The sequence below is a fragment of the Hyperolius riggenbachi genome, chromosome 4 (assembly GCF_040937935.1).
Source record: "Hyperolius riggenbachi isolate aHypRig1 chromosome 4, aHypRig1.pri, whole genome shotgun sequence".
Classification (NCBI taxonomy): Eukaryota; Metazoa; Chordata; class Amphibia; order Anura; family Hyperoliidae; genus Hyperolius; species Hyperolius riggenbachi.
This window is the reverse complement of record NC_090649.1, coordinates 255,744,733-255,769,067: the sequence shown is the minus strand read 5'-3', so window position 1 is coordinate 255,769,067 and position 24,335 is coordinate 255,744,733. Positions and strand designations below refer to the sequence as shown.

The following is a 24,335-nucleotide window of genomic DNA, read 5'->3' as shown; positions in this document are numbered from 1 at the left end:
GCGGTCGGCAAGTGGTTAAAGAAAAAACTTTTTGACTTGTTCCCATGGAAACACAGAATCCATGCCGTTCGTATCGTCAGGTCGTTCGTAAGTCGGACATTCGTAAGTCGGGGACTACCTGTAATTAACTACTTTTGTAAACTGCTGTTTTTATTGAAGTGGCTTTGTCTGATATTCCTATACTTAGAATCCAGGGTGAATGAATAAAAATAAAATAACTGCTATAGAAGGGGCTTGAAGTACATAGCAGTATTGATATTTTACTACATGCATGTGAGCTTGAATGTGAAGGGAAAGGGCCCCTTTGTTCTAGAGTAGTGTGCTTGGATTTCATAAGGATGTGGCTTGTTTGCTTTTTGGATTATTGTGTTTACTTTTTCTATGCCATTGAATGAGTGAATTTATTAATGTAAAAGATCAGAGAGGTGATGACTGAAATGACCAGTCTCTTCCGTGGTTAGCAACCTTCAGCGTTCCAAGTATCAAATCCAGGAATGTATGTGATAGACTTGTCTTGTGTTCTTCACCATAGCGGCATAAGGCACCCCCTCCCCCTTCCTAGCAATTAAACTTGCTGCATGGCACAAGATTAATGGTGGTGTCTGACACAATGTTAAGGAATTGCAGAAACCACTGCAAGGTGATTTCTAACATAATGATTGCATTAAAACAAGGTAGGACAGATTTATTACAGCAAATGGTCTAAAAAGTGGTAATTGCCAGGACTTAGCTCATAGCTGATGAAATCAGTATTTGTTATAAATTCCATAACTTTAGGTGTGTTTTTCTATTACGTCAGATTACATCTATTACATGTGATTTCCATAAACAATAATTAAAGCTGAGAAGTCACTCCTTTGTGATCTGCCATGTTATTATCATACTATGTTTGTCTGAAAATTAAGCATATCAAATAGGGTAAAACTACTTTTTAAGCAGGAACAGAAACTTTTTTTTTTTTTTTATTATAGTTTTGTTCCAACAGGGATTTTGAATGTGTAATGAGGGCTCTTTCTCACTAGCGAACGCATGCACAAACCTGGAAGTTGCAGTTCGACGCGCATCAGCGGCGCTATTCCTTAATTCGTTGGACGGGGAAACGCTTGCGTTGTACGATTAAAAGCTCCCAGAGGCGATAACGTAATGCTCTGGAACACTTTGCTAATGTGAATGGTAACCTGAAAGTCAATAGACTTTCATGTTACCATTCTTATTGCACCCTAGGTGCGTTCCGTCAAGACGGATGGAACAGCTCCTGGTGTGAAAGGACCCTGAATTGACAGGTTTTTATTCCAGTCTATGCCCCTATTGGGGAGAAATCCACTCACTATCTTCATACTGGTCACTTAGAAAATGAGGAGACGTCTATTTCTGGAGAACACGGATGACGCAGATGGCAGCATTACATTTGACCATGCTAATCCTTTCCTATACAGATACTAATGTTTTGATGATTAATATAGATGTATTAATATAGATGAAATTGCTGGTAGCATGGTCTTACTTCTACTTACCTTTGATGGTAGCCTCTCCTTTCTGATACGCTACTTTATATATTACAAATACCTTTCTTTGCTTTCTATTGATCTTGGATTCTGGGAAATAAAATAACATGGAAGTAAAATACATGTATCCTGGAATGGCTGATAACAGAACAAACACCTGTGAAATGTTTGGAACAGGAGCTTACTGAGGCTTTCAATAAATACAAGGTTTAAAAAGTTAAAAAATAGCTAATCATATTGTATATTAGCTGGGAAAATCACTTTCAAATACATTTTTGAAAACTTCTTGAAGAGAAATAAAAAAAAGTGAGACTTGCTGATTTTTTGGGTTGGATTTATTTTTTTTCTTGGGGGGTTACTGAACTAAAAGTCAGGTTGTCTATCAGAGTTTGCAACCCAAACCTGGGTCCTAATGGGGAGTAGTATATAGGTCTCCATAAGGAGTTACAAAATTAGTAAAGTGGAAGCCCTACAACTGTCGTTGAACAACTATTTTACTAGCTAAATTATGGCTCAAGCTAGGGTTGCAGACTTTACTACCTACGATAATAGCAGGCTATTGAAAATAAAATACATGCCAAGTTTGCTGAATCACATAAAGGATAATTCCATATGGACTGGGCACTGAATATAAACCACATTTTTAAACCATGTAACATTTTTGTCCTAAAGTTATAAACTACAAATATTGTGAATATTATGCAAACTGTCTCTAGTCAGCATTCCAGCTATTGCCTTGGTATTTGTATGAAACATCACCAGAGGCAAAGATACTTTGACAGAGACAAAGATTATACTGTCACCTAAAAAAAAAATAAAAAAAAACCCTGAAAAAATAGAACAGGATACTGCTTGAGAGATTCTTCTTATCTTGACTTAGCAGGAGCTGTAGAAACTCAGTTTGAAAGTGCAACGCTTAAGGCCCATACACACGTCGGATTTCCGCGAACGACGGGTCGTTTGAACGTTCCGTCGTTCGCCCGCTAAATCGGGCGTGTGTACAGGCTGTCGTTCGCTTGATAAGGGTGAGTTTGACTCAAACTCGCCCTTATCAAGCGAACGACAGCCTGTACACACGCCCGATTTAGCGGGCGAAGGACGGGACGTTCAAACGACCCGTCCGCGGAAATCCGACGTGTGTATGGGCCTTAACATTGCACTGTGAACGTTGCATAAACTTTTTATTGCAGTGCGGTAAATTTTTAATGCAGCTTTGCAATGTCCCACTGTGAACTTAGCCTTATACTCATAAAATACACGGTTTTCAGGTACACAAAATGCTATATTTGCTAACTTTTCAAACTGGATTATAAGCAATGAAAAAAGGATCCACAATTGAATGGGATATATATGTAATGCATTATGGATTTTTTTTCAATAAAGTGACAGTGTAGTGAGATGGATATGGAGACTGCTATATGTATTGCCTATGAACAATAGATGTTGCCTGGTTATCTTGCTAAACTTGTGTTTCTAGTACTTTGAGCTACTGACTTAAAACAAGATCAAGAGTTTTAAGAAGTCTGACAATGCTGCCTGCATGCTTTGTTTCATGTGTGATACAGACAGTATTAAAACCAAAAAGATCAGCCTGACTGTCGGGCATCTGCCATCGTTTAAAAGGAAATAAACGTGGAAGCTCCCATATCCCTCTCATTACAGGGTCAGTTTAAGTTTTCCAATGTTTGCCAGTTTTCTCTTGCCTTGGTAAACCTTTCTAAGTCTAAACCAAAGTTTCACTAAGTTTCTGCAAAGTCCATCCACAATTCAACTGGTGGATGTTGGTGTGTTGAACACTCTGCCTGACTTCCTTACTTTGGGGATCCAAATATAAACTTAGTTTATGGCATTCTCCTCCAACACTGCCAGTGCATTCCTATATTGTTCTGCCAGAGATCTCATAAAGTTCTCAGTACTCTGTTGAAATCTTTATTGAAGTAAATATACGCTAGTAAAAGTTTGCGTATTTGGGCACAGAAAAAAAACTGTAACATTAATGAAATTCCACATCCAGTGAAATACAGATATAAAAAATAATACACAGAACTGTTTAGAGTCATAGGAAACATTGTAACTGTTTATTTTTATGGCAGTGTATTCCACACGACTCAATAGTCTGGTTTCTCCACCTGTACAAAAATGTTGACTCTTCCTCCATCTTGCTCTTGGCTGATCTGATATTTAGAAGACTTAAAGCACGCCTAAAATGGGCTGGAACAGTGAAATAAAAACCTTGGTAGGCAAGAGCACTTACTCCTTCCTGCTGGCCCCTGTTTTTGGAGTCCCTTTTGTTGTTAGTTCCAGGAAGCTTTCTGTTCACAGGATCTCCGTTCATCAGGCTTTGAACAAGGACATCTGAATTGAGCATGTACAGGTTCCAAACCACGCATGCCAAATGAAAGGAAGAGCTTGTGCACTTAATAATTTTGTGCATTACCATTACCGTTTTACTGGAAATGCTCAATTCAGAACTCGTGCACGCTCAGTTTAAATGTGCTTGTCCACAGGCCCTTCCTGCACACCACGTTCAATTGGATTATTTAAAATGAGTATTACTGGGATCAGGAGGGACCCAGAAGACAATGAACAGCATTAACAGTTTGAGGCGTAAATTATTTAAAACATTAAGTATATCATTTGAGTTTTAATTTCACTTAAGGGGAAAGACAAAGACAAATAACATTTACTGTATATTGCGCTTTTCTCCTGATGGACTCAAAGCGCCAGAGCTGCAGCCACTAGGGCGTACTCTATAGGCAGTAGCAGTTTTAGGGAGTCTTGCCCAAGGTCTCCTACCGAATAGGTGCTGTCTTACTGGACAGGAAGAGCTGAGATTTAAACCCAGGTCTCCTGTATCAGAGGCGGAGCCTTTAGCCATTACACTATCCAGCCATTACACTATCTATCCAGGAAGTAGGGTGAATCATTAGCGAGAACATTCCAATGCATGAAATGAATCTGCATAGAACAGGCAAGACAATAAAGCATTTCACACAAAGAAGCAGGCTGGGATAGGTGAAAGCAGGGTTCTTACAGAACCAGCAGGAAGACCACAGCGACTAGGGGAAGGGGATGGTAGCAGGCGAGCATGTTCTTTCAGATGAGTGAATGAGAGCCCCCTGATGGGTGGAATTCTTGCCATTTAGTAGTACAGGGACCTCTGACAGATGTTATCGCTACTTATGGTCTTTTCTGTTCAGTAAAATAGAACAAATAACTTTTTCCACCACCTTTTTAGATGTGGAGAAAAAAAAAACTCTCTCACTACCTCTCCAGTGACTTTTGCAAAACAATTTTATATTTTCTTGTAACTGTTCATTGTTTGCCTCAGCTACAATTGCTACCTGATTGAAAGTACTATACTGCGATTTGGAATATTTTAAGAAATAATCAAAGAATAACTTCTCTGTATGTTATGCTTGCGAGTGAAGATCTTTTTTTAAACTTTCTAGGTATGTCAACAATTTGTGGGTTGTACTGTTATGCAGTCACAGTGTGAGTGTTATTCTTTTACAGCTCTTACAGCTGACCAGGGGTTCGAACGGTTCTCATCCATTAAAAGTAGTGCATTCATTAGGTCGTTCACCTCAACAGACTTATGAATACTGATGCATGTGTTTTGACTTTATTCTTGCGTATCCAAAACAAGCCTGTAATTGATTCGGTAGCACAACTGCATGTGTATAGTAGCGCTCCCTGCAGCTCCTGAATATCATTGCAGTTATGCCATGTGCCTTCACTACAGGATCTGATTAATTAAGTTTTCAGCTTGTGGCGCCGCAAAGGGAAAGAACCAAACAAAACAGTTTGTGTGTGGCGTAACGCTGAGGGAAATCTTTTCTGCTGTTGGGTGTTGCATACACAGACCTGCTGCCATCAATGATTCCACAGAGGGTTTGAAAAGTGCGCTGCTGTGCAAGATGAAAGTAAAATACTCAATAGCAGGATTATTAGGTGAACACCAGTTGATTAACTGCTTAAAATGTCAACATGCCAAGTTTTATTGATCATTTTATTCTTTATTTCAGTACTGCAAGGAAAACACTCGCCCTTATTTAGCTGAAGTATGTTGTTTTAAATGAAATCAAATACCTGTGTGAAAGAGTCTGGGTAATTTAGCAATAAATAAGTTAATGGCAGTGATGCCTTAAAACTGTGTCCCCAGGCTGTTTGTCTGTGTACTTGTAAGAGGCTATTGCACGCCAGACTCCCAGTGGGGCAGTCACACACTATGTAAACTCTTCAATTCTGTTTAATCACTTCACCACTAAGGGGATTTTCCCCTTGTGGGCCGGAGCAATTTTCAGCTTGTAGCGCTCCTCACTTTCATTCTCCACTAACTTCATCACTACTAATCACAAGGAAATAATGATCTATACCTTGTTTTTTCACTACCAATTTTAGTATGTTTTGAATTATTTCATGCTAAATGCATTTTAATGGGAATAGTAAGGAAAAAATAGAAAAAAATCATTATTTCTCAGTTTTCAGCTACCCATGTAAAGAATACATGCTACTGTAATTAAAACCCACCTATTTTATTTGTCCCGGTTATTACAACGTTTGAAATATTTCTCTAGTACAATGTATTGCGACAATATTTTATCTGGAAATAAAGGTGTATTTATTCCATTTTACATTCGTCACTAATTACAAGCCCCTATTTGTAAATATAACAGTCCCTAGGGTAACTATTTGTTTTTTTTTTCTTTTTCTATATAGCTATATATATGCAAATGTTTTATTTTGGTAACTATGGGAGAGTTGGGTAGACAATATTTGGCCACAAGATGTCCCCCACGTTATCTTCCTGTGCATACTGTTGTTACGCTAACAGGAAGTAACGCCTGTATATGTTACTTTCGTTTTATTAATGGCTATGGCATTCCATTGGTCAGTGTACTAGTATAGCGTACGGAGGTGAGGGTCGATGGCGCGCACAAATGAATGTGCCCCTGAGGCAGTAAGAAAGCAAACGTGGGGCGTACATATGCTGCTGCTGAGGCGGCTAGTGGTTAATGTGTTTACGTTGCAGTTAGTCTTGGAGACTTGGACAGCAGATGCAAGGGATATTCTGTATGTACCAATGCCAGCAAGGATAGAATAGGTTATAGGATTCAGAACAGTATATAGCTTGTCTTAATCACTTTCATAACTATTACTGTGCTAAACAAACTACCCCACACTTATTGGAAATCTGTAATCTCTTCCCATTGGAGCCAATATTTTTTTCCTATGTCCTGAGGGATTTTGTTGTGATATCTTAAATACCTATTATCTAGTTTATTGGTTTGACTATTCATAACAGCAATGTTTACCTCTAAACATGAGTTTATTTATCAGCTAACATTCATCCCACAAGAAGGCAGAAAAAACAATTACATTCTGATTATTCTGCCAGTCAGTATATATACTATACTGTACGAAGAGGCATTAGCACCAGTCACAACCCTTGATGAATGCTGTGACTATGCTAATGTTTTGTACACTAATACATTATATTTGTTAGCTATACACTTATTACATCTTGTGTTTCAGTTAAGTGTCAGAGATGGTGTAGTTACCTCTGCTGCGGGAAGCGGCATCGCCGCTTCCGCGTCTGACGTCACCTTGTCCGCGGCCGCATCGCCCCAAGCTTTGCTCGCTCCCTCCGGCAGGCCGGGCCTCTCTTTATTACACCGGCATAGGTTAGCATGCGCGTGCGACAGGCGGCGTGATCTTTATGCACTAAGGAGGCGAGTCAGCTGACATGCTGGTCAGCTGACCACGGCCGCTGCTTCCACAATGCTGATTGGTTGGCTCGCCTAGGGCAGGTCATTTGGATCATCTGTTTGTATTTAAGTTCAGAGCTTTCAGTAGCTCATTGTCTGTTGTTGCTGAAACTTTGCAGTGAAAGCTCTCAGACCTAGTCAGATCTGTGTGTGTTTGAACCGGCAGGACCCCGGGGATTCGCACTTAGCTTAGGATATTATTATTATTACTGTATTGATATTATTGTGTATGAACCTTGCCTGAACCTTTGACTACTCTCTGCTTTCCGATTCTGTACCTCTGCCAATCTGATCTGTTGCCGACTCTAGCCTGAACTCTTACTCTGATTTAGCCTCCTGATTCTGTACCTTTGCCCATCTGATCTGCTGCCGACCTCGGCTTGTTTTACGACTACGATTTTGCCTGACGTTTCTGTACAGCTGCCTGACCAACCTGTTACCGACCTCGCTTGTACGACCATTTTCTGTTTGGTGATAGCCCCAGCCACCAAGTGCTATCACTTAGGAGTACTCCTGTTTCTACTGTGTACTTAAAACACGTGTGATCACACTCTGAATAAAATACTGACTATTGTGCTGATAGAGCTCGTTCGTTCTGATCATCAGATACACCACTGATCATTACAAGAAGTCTATGAGTTTGTGAACACAGGCATTTGTGATTTTTTTTTTTTTTGCCCCTAGCATATATTTATAACTACATCTCAAAAGTAGAGTGTGAACTTTCAATTAGATGTTATGAAGAAGTGTACATATGTGTTTATTTTTGCATTGTTTTTGTAAATTCAATGTGTATTTTTCTACTGCATTTCAAAAGCTTTTAGTGAATCAGAATGCATTGTAATAAATAAAAATGTTGAGCTCATGGCACAGCATGTAGTTATGACATAAATGCATATTATGTGGTGGCACATGACCAACGACATTAGCAGCAGAGGTACGCACACACCGGGAATGCTTGGGAGGTCCTTTATGTTATTGACTATTTCAGGAACATACTCAGTGCTTTTACACGCACAGAATTTTATGATTTGGAGTTACTCTCGACTTACTGTTGGTGTGACCATAGTGCACGAACCTTGTTTTATATTAACTCCTTGTCATGGGTACGTTACTGCAAGTTTGTTTTCTTGCCTCTGAAGAAGCAGCCCTTATGAATGCTGGGAAAAAGTGCATCAGGCTGGTAATCTTAATTGATGATGGAGCGCTTTCTCACAAATAAAACATCCCTCTCTGTTATATGGAAAATATGTGTGGCAGAAAACCTCTTTCAATGGTCATATCGTTAAAGCATAGAAAACTATCAGATGGTGTCTGTGGGCATGTTTTACAAGAACATTTTTGTGATTTGTTTTGTTCAACCTATACATAAACGGGGGGGGGGGGGGGGGGGGAGAAATGGCTCAAAGCACATCTGCAAAGTTGCATGTTTGTCATTATGTTATTGTAGCTCAGGGCTTGCTTCGGGACCAAAAAACATAGTAGGTTATGAATGATTCTTTTGAGATCCTTACATTCAATTAAAAAAAGAAAAAAAAAATCAAACTTAAAAAAATGGGGTTTTACTTACTTTGTGACTAAGACGTACATGGAAATATTTAAATATATAAAATACTGTTTAAAATAGATACATGTAAATGATAGTATCTTTCCAAAAGAGTAGTCAACAATAATACCATGAACTCTACATACACTACTATAGCAAGAGTCATCTGCTGGGTAGTGTGACTGTTTTTAATGTTACTAAATGAGTCACCATTCTCTTTAGCTGAACACCTGTGATCTTGCAACAAGCTATAACTACATATCTGTAATGAGTAGGCAGAGATATCTTCTGTTATTTCATCACATTGAATACTGTAGGAAAGAATTGCACCTGCATGTCCAAATTAAGGTCTAATGGAACTTTAGAAACAGAACCAGTTTTCCCCTTTACTGAATATGCCATTGCACCATGATCTTTAATTCACAAATGTGCAGAACAGCTGCCCTGGTATAAACAACATCTATATCTAAGGATTCCTGAATTAGGTGCAAATCCTTCTGGCAGCCATAATGTTTTGGCTCTCCCCCCTGCAACAAGGCAGTACCAGTACCAGCAAAATGTCCAGCAATGCCCATAAAGGCCAATTACTACCCCAGCCCCTTTAATCTAATGCTATTGCCACTGAAATTCTCACAGTGTCAACCTAAACTTGATCACCTGAATAGTATTCACCTGGTCTATTACTACTTTTACCTCCAGTATTAGGCTGGCTCTAGTGGTGCCTTGAGCTAGTTTGTATTTTTATTTTTGTTTATGCGTTTGTATACATTTCTACAGCTTCAGCTTTGCATGGAGTGCATTACCACCCAAAGCCTTGCAGTTGTGGGATAAGAATGTGACGTGCTGTAAAATGCTTGACCAACTTGTAGTCAACATGCATCATGCATCACTGACGTTCAGTTTTCAAGAAATAAAACAAGAAATAAAAGAAATAAATAAAACTTTTCAGTCATGCTATAAACCATTTTCTTTTCTTGTAGATGTTGCAGGAGTATCTTATCCAGACATTAACACAAAGTCTTCCATGTGCCAACAATGACCTTCAACAGTGTTAATCAGCATGAAGACAGACTGTCACATGAATAGCTTTTCTGTGATTTCTAGAAAATGTATATTAACAAAGAGAGGCATCATTTAAAGGTAAGTTGTTCTTTACCTTGAACTGTACCACATTGTTATGAGTTTTTTTTTTTTTTGGCCTTAAAGAGGAACTGAAGTAAAAGGTATACGGAGGCTGCCATATTTATTTCCTTTTACTCAATACCAGTTGACTGGCAGCCCTGCTGGTCTATTTCTCTGCAGTAGTATCTGAATAACACCAGAAACAAGCATGCAGCTAGTCTTGTCAGATCTGACTTTAAAGTCTGAAACATCTTATCTGCTGTATGCTTGTTCAGGGGCTATGGCTAATAGTATTAAAGGCAGAGGATCAGCAGGGCTGCCAGGCATCTGGTATTGCTTAAAAGGAAATAAACATGGCAGCCTCCATATACCTCTTCCTTCAGTTCCCCTTTAAGGTTTTGAAACTTACTGTTGTAATTGTCCCAATGATGCCAATGAAACCATTACCAATATTCTGTGGCTGGTTCAGATCACATTTGGAAAACCATATGAACAAGCGAGGACATGAACGTGTGTGTATGTGTATAGATCTGTAAACGCATGTTATGCATATATATATGGTGCTATTTCCACTAGGTGCCATGCCCATTTCCGAATCAGACACTGCACCTGTGCTACTATGAAGCCACAGCAGATTTGCATAGGCTATAGGAATTCAGATGTTTGCTACGAAAAACTGCTGCATGCCATCTAGAATCACGTCTGCATTCAGAATGTATGGTGTCTTAAAGGGAACCAGAGGCCCCAGGAATAAGATTCTATACATACCTGGGGCTTCGTCCAGCCCCATACGCACGGATCGCTCCCACGCTGCCGTCCTTTGCTGCCTGGATCCGCCAGTACCGGGTCCCATCATGGACAGCAGACGCAGACAATTGTCTGCATCACACGGGGCTCCCTCCATATACGTACACGTGAGGCTGCTTACTGCGCAGCCGCATGCGTACTGGTATGGAGGGAGCCCCTGTGATGCGGACAATTGGCCGCATCCACCGGAAGTGAGGGGACCCGGTACCGTCGATCCAGGAAGCGGGGGATGGCGGCGTGGGAGCGATCCAGGCTTATGGGGCTGGAAGAAGCCCCAGGTATGTATAAAAGCTTGTTCGGTTTTTTTTTTTTTTGTTTTTTTTTAGCACCATTCCTCTCTGGTTCCCTTTAATAGGTAGAAATTGCGCTTTCCGGCACTCATGCAGGGAAATGCCACATATTCGGATATAGAGAAAACTGGCCCTAAAGCTAACACTTGAGGTGTGTACATAATGCACTCTTGATGGCCAATGTTATCACTTCTATGTAGTCTTACTTATACATTCTGTTTAAAGTGCTTGAAAGACAGGAAACAAAAACCGAGAGCCGTATCTAGTGTAGTATGTTTTACCAATATGGAATAAGTAATTTGAATGAGAATATACTCACAAATATGGGTCACCACGCAGGCGACCACTGAAATGACAGGTGGGGAGAATTATCTACCTGACCCCACTCAGGCATAAAAAGTCGCTCTCTATAGTAAGAAAATGGGGATATACCCCTCCACCTGGGGTGGACAAGATATACAGAGTAAAAAATAGAGGCGCCAAAATAGGATAAGATAAATTAAAAACCGTTTAAAATGAGGGGGTGGGTGGAACCACCACTCTCAAAAAAATGACCAGGCTAAATGCAAGCCGCAAATGACAAACATATATTTATTGGTCTCCAAAAAATAATGCAACGCGTTTCACGGGCACACATCCCGCTTCATCAGGCAATCTAAGGTAGGAGAACACTGGGGGGAAAGAAAGAAAACAAAAAACAATGCTAGGAGGTACTCAAATGTTTTCATCACAATTTTTCATATCACCCTTTTAATTGTTCTAACTAACTTCCATCTAGTTACATGGGTAATTAGTTATAACATGTATAAAGAAAAACTATCTATGTGACATAGTAAGCTCGCATGATAGAGACAATGTCCAACCACCCTGTGGTGAAAAACGTTTGTATATATGTATATAGTCAGTAACTAGTAAGGCACAATAGTCCCAATAGTCCATGCACGGCGGCATGTGAAAGTATTAGTGTAAAAATCGGTAACACTTACCAGTTGTAGGTCAATTATGAATTTGAGCGCCTCTGTAGTATGAGTGCGCTCTCCTTGGATCATTTTATTGAATGGTCAGACGCTGGAAATCCCGCCGAGCGGGTTTGGGGACCGGAAACGGATCTGACGCATGGGCAGCACCATGTGTCATAAGTACATAAGTCAGGGCCGCATGAAGACGCTTCAACTGGACGCAGTTACGCAGCATGCGTGCGCGTCGTGATGTGGGCGGGTGCGTGTGCAGGCGGCGGCGCCTGTAAGCAGATGTCATAGTATGGAGAGTAAAGTGGGCGGGTGTATGTGTGTGTGGGCGGCGGCGCATGCGTTTAGGCAAGGAGAGGCGCCGTCGTCACCATCATTGGTGAGGGCAACTTGCCCTACTTACTCGAAAGGGGGTAAAAGTAAAAATAAAAGTAAAAACTAATGCAGGATGGAAGCAAGCAGCTTCTAATTAAGGGCTAAGGGGAGTATATGTATGGCCGGAACAGAATAGTCAATTGTATGGTTACAAGCAGCCTATATCGCTGTAGTAACAGTATACTACAGTAGCACTCTTGGTGTTCTGCTGCCATCCGCTGGTTCGAGATTGTATTGCACTTGTGTTAGAACAATGGTCAAACATAAGGTACTGTGTTTACTCCAGGGAAAGAGCATTCTTTCCATGTATTAGATATTAATACCTGTGAGTAGTTCTTCTAGATGTTATTAATTAATTATCTATGATGTCATCGTGATTCCTTATATGATGTGGAAAACTCCAAAATAGGTATTGATGTGCAGAATGTACAGTATAAAAATTACAATAATAATCATACAGAATGTATATAGCTTAAATGATCTGGAAGATGAGGGAGGTTCCCTCCAAGATAGGTATTGAAGTGCAAACTACGCAGTATAAAATATAAAATGAAAAATCGTACAAACTGTATATAACATGTAAAATTGAGCCATTAGAGACTTCACAATCCACTAAGTTCCTATAGCGAGATGAGTCATCAAAGACTTAAAAAACACATTGTGAGGTAAAAACGAAGACATTTCATTAAAAAATTGATCAAAGGAATTTTTTTATAAAGAGATATAAAAGAGAGGACTAGAATGAAGACGTTAAGGCCTAATAATTTAGTATAGTTTTTCCAGCACTTCGTTTAACCCCTCTGGAGCAAGGGTTCTCAGTGTCTGGATCCAGTACATTTCTCTTGTCCGTATCACCTCAGAAATATTCGTGTTCTGTATCTGCTCGATGAGCGTGACCCTGAGGGATTTGGGGTCTCCATTGTGGTGGGTACTGTAGTGTTTGGATACACTATGTGAGGGAAACTTTTTGACGATGTTTCTTTTGTGTTGTCCAATCCTGTCCCTAACCAGTTGCGTAGTGCGTCCTACATACTGTACTTTGCAGGGGCAGGAGATGAGATATATGACGTTTTTTGATAAACAGTTAAGTTTGTGTTTGATGTGAAAGGACACATTTGTGGAATTGGACTGGAATTCTTCTGTAGTGTTTATGAACTGACAAGCTGTGCAACGTGGATGGTTGCATGAAGACGAGCCGGGAGTTATGGGGTTTGTGTGGGGTGTATTGAACGTGGATACGGATCTAAATTTGCTGGGGGCCAAAAGACCACGTAGGTTGGGGGCTCTTCTAAATGTCAAGAGGGGATCTTTGGGCAGGGTGGGTCTCAAGTATGGGTCTTGTGATAATATTTCCCATCTGTGTTTTAAAATAGAACGGATTTGTGTATGTTGGGTACTGTACCCTGTGATGAATCGTGGAAAAACCGGATGATCCGGAGACCCATGGAGGGTCCCATTGGTACCGTGAGTGATTGTGGCTTTTTGTTTGGCATCCTGAATAAGTTTCTTTGGGTACCCTCGTTCTAAAAATTTTTTTGTTAGGACCCTTGACTGAGTATGAAACATGGCTGGGTTTGTACAATTACGGAAAATTCTCCGATATTGGCAATAGGGTTTGTTGGTGGTCCATGGGCGGTGGTGAAAACTATTAAAGTGTATAAAATTGTTCGAATCTACTGTTTTGAAGTGTGTTTTGGTTTGGATGGTTGTATCTTGTATATAGAGTACCAAATCCAGGAACTCTATGGATGTGGAGTGGTGTTGACTGGTGAATGTAAGGCCTGCTGGATTGTTGTTGAGATATTCTAGGAAGTTGGGTATGAGGGCATGTTCCCCTTTCCAAATTAGTATGAGGTCGTCAATATACCTTCGATAGAGAATGATGTTTTTGGAAAAAGGATTATGATCATGAAATTTGAGTAATTCTAAATATCCCATTGCTAGGTTTGCATATGAGGGTGCGAAGGAGCTCCCCATGGCTGTTCCCGTGGCCTGGTGGTAAAAATCTGTTTAAAGTATTCAAAATATGTTGAGTGATGCTTACACTACATAAATGTGGTAAAATTGGCCAATCAAGATTGGATGTCTGCATGGACACACCTTTATCATCACAGTCCACTGAACAATTTGCATAAACAATACATAATGTGTAGTACTTTTTACCACCATCCTGATTAATTGAAAGTTGTTGCTTTCTTTTATTAATTTGTTATGCTAACATCTGAACTTTTTTCCTAGTTGCATAATTAATTCAACATTGTTTGATGCATTCCTTTCTATTGGAAGTTCAGTTTGTCTTTAAAATGTGTTAATATTAAAATCTCATTGCCAAGATATCTGAATACAGTTCCTGTTGGTGTAAGTACAGCTCCCCATCACCTTCATAGTTGAAAGCTTAAGTAGGAGGCTACTACAAATTCTATTGTAAAGTTACACAGTTAACTAGGTTGAAAAAAAATGCACCCCTCTATTTCAGCCTCTTGAGCCATAAAAGCGGTCTTCCTGAATTGGATCAAGGTATCGCCTTCCCTCACCTAGCAATCGTAGCTGTGGATAGCTTCCAAGCAAGGAAGACATCCAAGCTTCTTTTAAATGCAAATATCGGATTGCCATCACTACTTCCTATGGAAAGTTATTATTCCACATCTTTACCACCATTACTGTGGAAAACCCCTTTCCAAACACGTGGTCAAATTTTGTTTCATCCATTCGTAGTCCATGTTCTCTTGTCCCTTGAACAAATCTTGGGAAACAGGCTTTTACCAGGTTATTATATTGCCTTTGGATGTGCATGTTACATGTAATGTTATGATACTTGTCAATTAGGTCACCTCCTATCTATCTCTTCAAAACCAAATAGTATTTCCAAACTATTTTAATGTCAAACAAGGATGATTTGCAGGAGAAGGAATTCTCCCACCACCTTGAAAATTACCCCATGATGGCAAATACTATGTGGGCTTTTATTATTTAGGCACCGGAGCGCCACATTTGCCAGCTCTACAGTCTTGGGCAATATCAGTGTACATGGGTGACAAAAAGTTAAAGGCCTCGGAGTATACCTTTTATTAACCACTTGAGGACCCACCCTTTACCCCCCCCCTTAAGGACCAGCGTTGTATTATGTGATCTGTGCTGGGTGGGCTCTGCAGCCCCCAGCACAGATCAGGGTGCACGCAGAGCGATCAGATCGCCCCCCTTTTTTCCCCCCTATGGGGATAATGTGAGGGGGGGGTCTGATCGCGTCTGCGTGCAGGCATGTTGCGGGGGGGGGGGGGGGGCACCTCAAAGCCCCCCTCCGCGGCGACATTCTCCCCCTCCCTCTCCTACCTCCCTTCCCCGGAGATCCGGGCTGCACAGGACGCTATCCGTCCTGTGCAGCCAGTGACAGGACGTCCCCTGTCACATGGCGGCGATCCCCGGCCGCTGATTGGCCGGGGATCGCCGATCTGCCTTACGGCGCTGCTGCGCAGCAGCGCCGTACAATGTAAACAAAGCGGATTATTTCCGCTTGTGTTTACATTTAGCCTGCGAGCCGCCATCGGCGGCCCGCAGGCTATTCACGGAGCCCCCCGCCGTGATTTGACAGGAAGCAGCCGCTCGCGTGAGCGGCTGCTTCCTGATTAATCAGCCTGCAGCTGGTGACGCAGTACTGCGTCGCTGGTCCTGCAGCTGCCACTTTGCAGACGCACGGTATAAGCGTGCGGTCGGCAAGTGGTTAAAAAAACTGTTTGTGAAAAATAATAAAATTGAAAGAACTGGGAACTTCTTTAATATAGCTACTCACATATCAAAGTCCATAAAATGTACAACGAAGTATATTTGTGCTGCGCACATTGGGTCATATGCAACTCACTTTTTCTCCTGAGTTTTCTCCTAGGAGATAATTTTTCATCTTTGATTTTAAATAACTTTTTAGCACTTTGTAATGGAAAAAGTACCAAAAAGTAGGTGAAAAAGTATTACTAAAACTATTTTGAGTATTTTCTTGCTTGCTGGTGGTTTAAAAGGCATTTTATTTCCAAGTTGTGAAAATCTCACCTTGAACAAAAAGTTCAGGTGTAAAAGTGAATTGCATATGGCCTATAGTGTGACTGGATGTTCGCGAATATCTAAGCTCATTATAGTAGGTTTAGGGCCCGTTTCCACTATTGCGGTGCGGAATTGCCGCATACCCACGCTGACAAAATCGCATGCGGATGCGATTCCGCATGCGGTTTTTGCCGTGATTTCGCATAGGCAGGGTATATGCGATTTTAACCATGTCACTGCCTGTGTCAATTTACATTACTTTCAATGTGAAATCGCGGGAAATAACGCATGCAAAAAACGCATGCGATTTCCCAATTAAATACATTGCTTGCGATTCGCCTGCATTCCACACGCAGGCGAATGATGCAGGGTCTACCGTGCAGAAAAATCCTGCACAGAAAAACGCAAATGAAAACTGACAAGTGGAAACAGTCCCATCCACTTGTATTGCCTATGCAAATCCGCATGCGTTATCTGCATGCGGATTCGCGCTAGTGAAAACGGGCTCTTAAATATTGCGTGAAGAGACCAAAACACCCAGAGGAAATTCACAGAAACTGGAAGAGCGAATAAACTTCATGCAGATAGTGTGCTGGGTGGTGTTCCAGCTTAAAACAGATCTGAAATCATAATCTTCCTCTTTAAAAGATAAGCATCAGCATAATGACCTTTAGAGAAAAAAATCCTGCAATAAATCTGTAGTGTCTACTCCCTGCTTTTATGGAGACAGAACATCGTTTGTTTACAAATTAGCTGCTCTGCCGAGGCAGCCAGCTGACACAGCTGAGAGATCAAATTACAGTTGTGTTGAGTCACAGATGAGGGGGAATTCAACAGGCTAAATACAGTGGTTTGCAAAAGTATTCGGCCCCCTTGAAGTTTTCCACATTTTGTCATATTACTGCCAAAAACATGAATCAATTTTATTGGAATTCCACGTGAAAGACCAATACAAAGTGGTGTACACGTGAGAAGTAGATCGCAAATCATACAGGATTCCAAACATTTTTTACAAATAAATAACTGCAAAGTGGGGTGTGCGTAATTATTCAGCCCCCTTTAGTCTGAGTGCAGTCAGTTGCCCATAGACATTGCCTGATGAGTGCTAATGACTAAATCGAGTGCACCTGTGTGCAATCTTATGTCAGTACAAATACAGCTGCTCTGTGACAGTCTCAGAGGTTGTCTAAGAGAATATTGGGAGCAATAACACCATGAAGTCCAAAGAACAAACCAGACAGGTCAGGGATAAAGTTATTGAGAAATTTAAAGCAGGCTTGGGCTACAAAAAGATTTCCAAAGCCTTGAACATCCCACAGAGCACTGTTCAAGCGATCATTCAGAAATGGAAGGAGTATGGCACAACTGTAAACCTACCAAGACAAGGCCGTCCACCTAAACTCACAGGCTGAACAAGGAGAGCGCTGATCACAAATGTAGTCAAGAGGCCCATGGAGACTCTGGACAAGCTGCAGAGATCTACAGCTCAGGTGGGGGGAATCTGTCCATAGAACAACTATTAGTAGTGCACTGCACAAAGTTGGCCTTTATGGAAGAGTGGCAAGAAGAAACAACAAAAAAGCATAAGTCCTGTTTGCAGTTTGCCACAAGCCATGTGGGGGGCACACCAAACATGTGGAAGAAGGTGCTCTGGTCAGATGAGACCAAAATTGAACTTTTTGGCCAAAATGCAAAACGCTATGTGTGGCAGAAAACTAACACTGCACATCACTCTGAACACACCATCCCCACTGTCAAATATGGTGGTGGCAGCATCATACTCTGGGGGTGCTTCTCTTCAGCAGGTACAGGAAAGCTGGTCAGAGTTGATGGGAAGATGGATGGAGCCAAATACAGGGCAATCTTGGAAGAAAACCTCCTGGAGTCTGTAAAAGACTTGAGACTGGGGCGGAGGTTCGCCTTCCAGCAGGATGACGACCCTAAATATAAAGCCAGGGCAACAATGGAATGGTTTAAAACAAAACATATCTATGTCTTAGAATGGCACAGTCAAAGTCCAGATCTAAATCCAATCGAGAATCTGTGGCAAGATCTGAAAACTGCTGTTCACAAACGCTGTCCATCTAATCTGACTGAGCTGGAGCTGTTTTGCAAAGAAGAATGGGCAAGGATTTCCGTCTCTAGATGTGCAAAGCTGGTAGAGACATACCCTAAAAGGCTGGCAGCTGTAATTGCAGCAAAAGGTGGTTCTACAAAGTATTGACTCAGGGGGCTGAATAATTGCGCACAACCCACTTTGCAGTTATTTTTTTTTTTTAAATGTTTCGAATCATTCATGTATGATTTGCGTTCCGCTTCTTACGTGTACACCACTTTGTATTGGTCTTTCACGTGAAATTCCAATAAAATTGATTCATGTTTGTGGCAGTAATATGACGAAATGTGGAAAACTTCAAGGGGGCCAAACACTTTTGCAAACCACTGTACATACAGGGTGCATTTCTGTATGTTTTCTTTCTGTCCTGTGCAAGAGTTAAGGTCCATTGCAATCACTTACCAATATGTCTGTTATATTTGTAAGATAAATGTTGAAAATTACTTATAGTTCTGATATAAAGGTAGTTAAGAATAGATCTATGCCAACAAATCATCTTCGCCGCTTGTTAGGAACAAAGTGATTTGTCCAAAACCTGATTTTAGTTTTGTAATTTTAGGAATAACATTTTCAGTGTATCTTAGTTCTAGAAAGTACTTCCGATTTTACACAAAAGTAGGTTTCTTTTTGACAACAGCGGTTGAAAGGATTTGGTTCGGCATAGTGTGAACTTTTTTTGTTGGAACGGTCTGAGGAGCCAGAATGAACCGCAAACCGTCCGTCATAACTACATCTGTGCACAAGCAATGCACCATCCTAGTAACTATGCCTGTAAGCCACCTTTCATCACTTGTAAATGTATTCTGACTCAATGAAAGCTTGATGTTTCTATCATTAGGGACTTTATTAGTCATTGTTGGCTTTACAGATTACTCTGTGACTCAGAAGGAGAAATGTAAATGAGTTTGCAGAACATTGGCAGGAAGTGAGAGTTTTGAAACCTACTTAAAGGCAGACCACAGATTTTCACTGTTTTCATTATTATCCTCATCCTTTGCAGACTGTCATTTTCTAAACTTTAGCAATCACAACTTGTGTAACACATGTGTAACATTAAAGCACAGTGCTAGTTTAATATGCTAGCGGGATTTCCCAACTTTTACAATAAAACCTTTGCGCAGGGATCCCTAGATTTAAGGGGATGATCCTTTTTTGTAAATCAGTTCAACCAGTGAAACATCATTTACACGGTTGATGTATATTTAGCTACCTATACTCAACCTTACATGTAAAAGAGATGGGATTCTTTACAATTTTGGATGGAAATACCATGTTCTATAGGACAAAGCACCTTAGCACAACACAAAAGCAGCAATACTGAGTACTTGTTAGTATGTATGTCTTTTTATCCAGCAAATACGTTTCTAGCATGTTAAAAAAAGCTTAAAACATTCAAAGATTTCTTAAAATCTGAGAAAGAAGTGGCAAGTCCCTGAAATCCAGTGATTTAACATTGGCGGATCTCTGTTGCTTGTCTTGATCTGTGAGAAATCTTTCCTTTTGGAACTATGAATGTTGCTGGGCAGATCTTTGAAGGATTGATGAACAGAATTATGTATGGCATGGAATGGTGTTTGAATAGAGTCAGGATGACAATGAAAATGGCACATGCATAGTACTATTTCAACTCTTCCTGTTCACCATCAAAGGAAAGTAGAATCAAGCAAGACTTTTACATCTACTGTACTTGGAAATTCTCTAAGTACAATAATGAGCACCTCCAACTATCAAATTACTCAATATTGCTTCCATTGGAGGTCACAGATGAATCAATTGCTTCATATTATACGCAGACCAGACTGTTTTTTTGCTTCACTTAAGTAGTCGCATACACAAGATGCCAGCCAAGGGATTTGACTGTTTTGGCATTTCTTGCCTGTAGCCCACCTGTACATACTTCCATGCATATTGCTCAGTCAAGTTGACATCAAGGCCAAAGTCTGTTAAGTAGCACCAGCACCTCTCTATAGCAGACAGGTGCCATTCTATTAAGTTTTGAACTTTAGTGGCAGCACACGATTCAATAAAACATTCAATGTTCCTGTTTAGTTTTATAAAAAAAAAAAAAAAAAAAATCAGTTCTACAGAAAAATCAAATGCTTTCATGTTTTCCCTCTTGGGGAATGAGATTGAATTTCCTGTTATTTCTTTATTTTTTTATAGACCGTTTTATATACCCAAGCAACTTTTTGGAAGTTTTCATAACTGAGGAAAAATTTAACACGTGTGGTACATTAGTCAGGTTTTTCAAAGTTACAATTGACTATAAATCTCTTTCATAATCATTGAATTACAAAAAAAAATTACAAATTGTATTTAGTTTTGCCACCTTAAGTCTTTGGAAGCAACCAACTATTGATATGGTGACATGAACTGTATAAATAGTTTTATGCTGCTGAGCATATTACAAATTTAGTGCGCATTACGCTTCTGATTCTTGTACATTTTTGTTCTCTCAGATTATGGCATTCCAGTATTCCATTGATCTGGATCCACAGTTTCAGGAGACATTATTGGAGTACACTCTGTGTATGTATAATACAGTGAATGCATGAACTGTACACTCTAAAGCATATGGAAACATGTCAGATAGATGTGAGGGGGCAGGTTCAGTATCACTGAAGAGGCAACAATGGAAAATACATGAGAAACCAACATTTTAAAGTTAAATATATCTACAGGAACTGAGAGATCAAGTGGGAGAAAAACGATAGCAAATTCTTTAAAATGTATAAACCTGTACAAAAGATCCTCTGTGGGTAAGAATTCATATAGAAGTAGTTCAGTAATTTGTATACAGATCCAGTTCATCTATAGACCAAAACATCTTGCCAATGAAATGTAGTGATTCTCTTCTGTGATTTGATTGGTTTTACTTTGCTATAATTACATTGTCATGTGATGTTAGAGATATGATGTATTTACCCAATTTAGTCTGTAATAAGAGTTTTAAGAGTTGGGCAATAATCTAAAATTGATGGGTTCAGCAACCAGCCAGTGGCCAATTGTTCTGAGTAGGAAAAGACTATTCAGGGACATTAAAGGGGAACTTCAGCCTAAACAAACATACTGTTATTAAGTTACATTAGTTATGTTAATTAGAATAGATAGGTAATATAATCTCTTACCCACCCTGTTTTAAAAGAACAGGCAAATGTTTGTGATTCATGGGGGCTGCCATCTTTGTCATGGGGGCAGCCATCTTTTTGGTTGAAAGGAGGTGACAGGGAGCAGGAGACACAGTTCCAACTGTCCTGTGTCCTGATAACCCCTCCCACACTAGGCTTCAAATGTCAAATTCAAAATGTAAAAAAAAAAAATTGCTCCAAAACAGCAGAACGAGAACAACAACATCAGAAATCCCATCATGCTTTGCACAGCTTAAGGGGAAAACTGCCCGGGCAGTTTTCTTCTGTGCAGCTAAAAATGAGGCTTGGATAAGAGAAACAAAGTTCTCATGCTGTGAAACTGTTAAAGAAACACCAAGCCTTTTCAGTGCTGCAGAGTCGATTTTTAGTCTGGAGGTTCACTTTAAAGGACAACTGATGTGAGAGGTATATGGAGGCTGCCATATTAATTTCCTTTTAAACAATACCAGTTGCCTGGCTGTCCTGCTGATCTATTAGGCTACAGTAGTGTCTGAATTACACCAGAAACAGGCATGCGTCTAATCTTTTCAGATTTGACAATAATGTCAGAAATGCCTGATCTGCTGCATCCTTGTTCAGGGGCTATGGCTAAAAGTATTAGAGGCAGAGGATAAGCATAATAGACCAGGCAACTGGTATTGCTTAAAAGGAAATAAATATGGCAGCCTCCACATACCTCTTGCTACAGTTGTCATTAAAATAGTCAGGTGTTTTTGTGGCTGCACTTTTTATAGATGTGAAGATTATGATGACCACAATTGTTTTATGTCCCTTGCAAGATGGACAACCTGGCTGTGAGGGTCACCAAGGGGAGACAAGCGAAGTGAACATGGGGAGGGATCAAAGCTTTTTGCTGGGGGGAGCCCTATGATTTGTCGTTGCGCCCCTGTAAGCAGTTCTCATTAGGCATTTGATGTTGCCTGGATATCCTGGGGGATAACATATTGGGACTTCGCAGTAAACTACCACTGAATATCTTGAGTCCATAATCCATGGAAGGGAGTGACGTGAAAGCGCACATCCATTGCTAAAATATCATTTCATGTATGCATTTAAAAATGGGCATAAAGGATTTTCAACAGCAACAGGCAACTTATCCTATGTAGGGAGGTAAGTATACAGACAAGTGCAGGTTGACGGCCAGTTTTCACTGTACTGTTCAGCACTTTATTAGGACCTTGGGTAGTGTTGTTACACTCCACCAAGAGTCACCATGCAATATAACTGAGCTTGAAAAGCCAGCAAGTAATCTTCTTACAACTATTATCAGGGCCTTTCTGTCAGGAAGATATTAAAATAAGAGAAAAGTTATAATTATATAACTTGGTGACAATTTCTTTTACCAGTGTTTTATATAGTTTGTATTCACACACACAAGTGCATAGCATCAGTTGAAGAGTTTCTGTAAGTATGAATGTAACATTACACAAATATACAGTGTTCAGTGCATGGTTTACTAATTTACCATCAGATCAAGCCACAAATTATAAGTCCTTGTACGTGACTGCTAGTGTGTATAGAGGTCCCTGCACAGAATAATAACATGGCAGGTATTTATTTGTTTGTTTTTGTTTTATTTGGGAGGCAATGATTAGTCAGACTTTTTGTTTTTCAACTGCAGCTTGAGGTCTCTTGCATATCTCTTCATTTCTCAAACCATCTAGCTGAGTGTGCATGTTTCTATGTGCTTCTCCTAAGCATAGTTGTTGCTTAATGCTATGTATAGCTAATAACTATCTGAAATGTTACTTAAAGGACAACTGAAGTGAGAGGGATATGGAGGCTGCCATATTTATTTTCTTTTAATCGGTAACAGTTGCCGGTCATCAGGCTGATCTTTTATGCATTAGCAATGTCTGAATCGCCCATGTAAAACAAGCATGTGGCAAATCCAGTCAAACATCTGATCTGCATGCAATTTCCCATCAGATAGATGGGTTGATAATTTCCGACAGATCCAATCGGATTTTCGATCAGTTTTCTGAACGATTTACATAGAAGTGATCAGAAAATCAATCAGAAAAACGATCGGAAATCCGATCGGATCTGTCGGACATTATCTATTGACTTATCTATCTGATGGAAATTGCATGGTGTGTACCAGGCATAATACATTTAGCCATAGACCTTGAAGAAGCATGCAGATCAGATGTTTGACTGGATTTGCCGCATGCTTGTTTTACATTGGTGATTCAGACATTGCTAATACATGGAAGATCAGCCTGATGACCGGCAACTGGTACGGTTTAAAAGAAAGTAAATATGGCAGCCTCCATAACAGTCAAGCTGTCATTGTCTTATGTTCCTGTTATAATGTACGGTAAATTTTTTGGGGATCTGCATGTTTTTGGTATGTGAGAGGAAACCAGACTACAATTGAGTGGCTTTTGGCCACTGGAATAAGGAGGGGAACATTGCCCATTTGTCGCTGTTGTCTAAAGATCCGATATGCTAAATCATTAAAAAACACAAAGGGGACTGCTGTACGCAGAATACATTTTCTTCTGAATTAGCCTCAAACAGCCACTTTGTCCTTGTTCTACCTAACTTGTGTACGAGGCTTTAGTCGTGAGTTTTTCATAGGAGATTCTTGTTCTGCATGGCTCTGTCTTTTTATATGTACATATATTCCTCATTGTTATTTTATTTCTGTA

At 40.2% G+C, this 24,335-nt stretch overlaps 1 protein-coding gene across 8 annotated transcripts in view; it reads left to right on the top strand.

Annotated features, from left to right (window-relative positions):
• BACH2 (BTB domain and CNC homolog 2) overlaps window positions 1-24,335 on the top strand; it is a 351,992-nt gene that overhangs the window by 187,533 nt on the left and 140,124 nt on the right. For all 8 annotated transcript variants that reach the window (XM_068231170.1, XM_068231163.1, XM_068231166.1 and 5 more), the window contains one exon: window positions 9,803-9,962. In XM_068231170.1, the coding sequence (XP_068087271.1) occupies window positions 9,930-9,962 (33 nt within the window). In that variant the 5' untranslated portion in view covers window positions 9,803-9,929. The remainder of the gene's footprint in view (window positions 1-9,802; window positions 9,963-24,335) is intronic.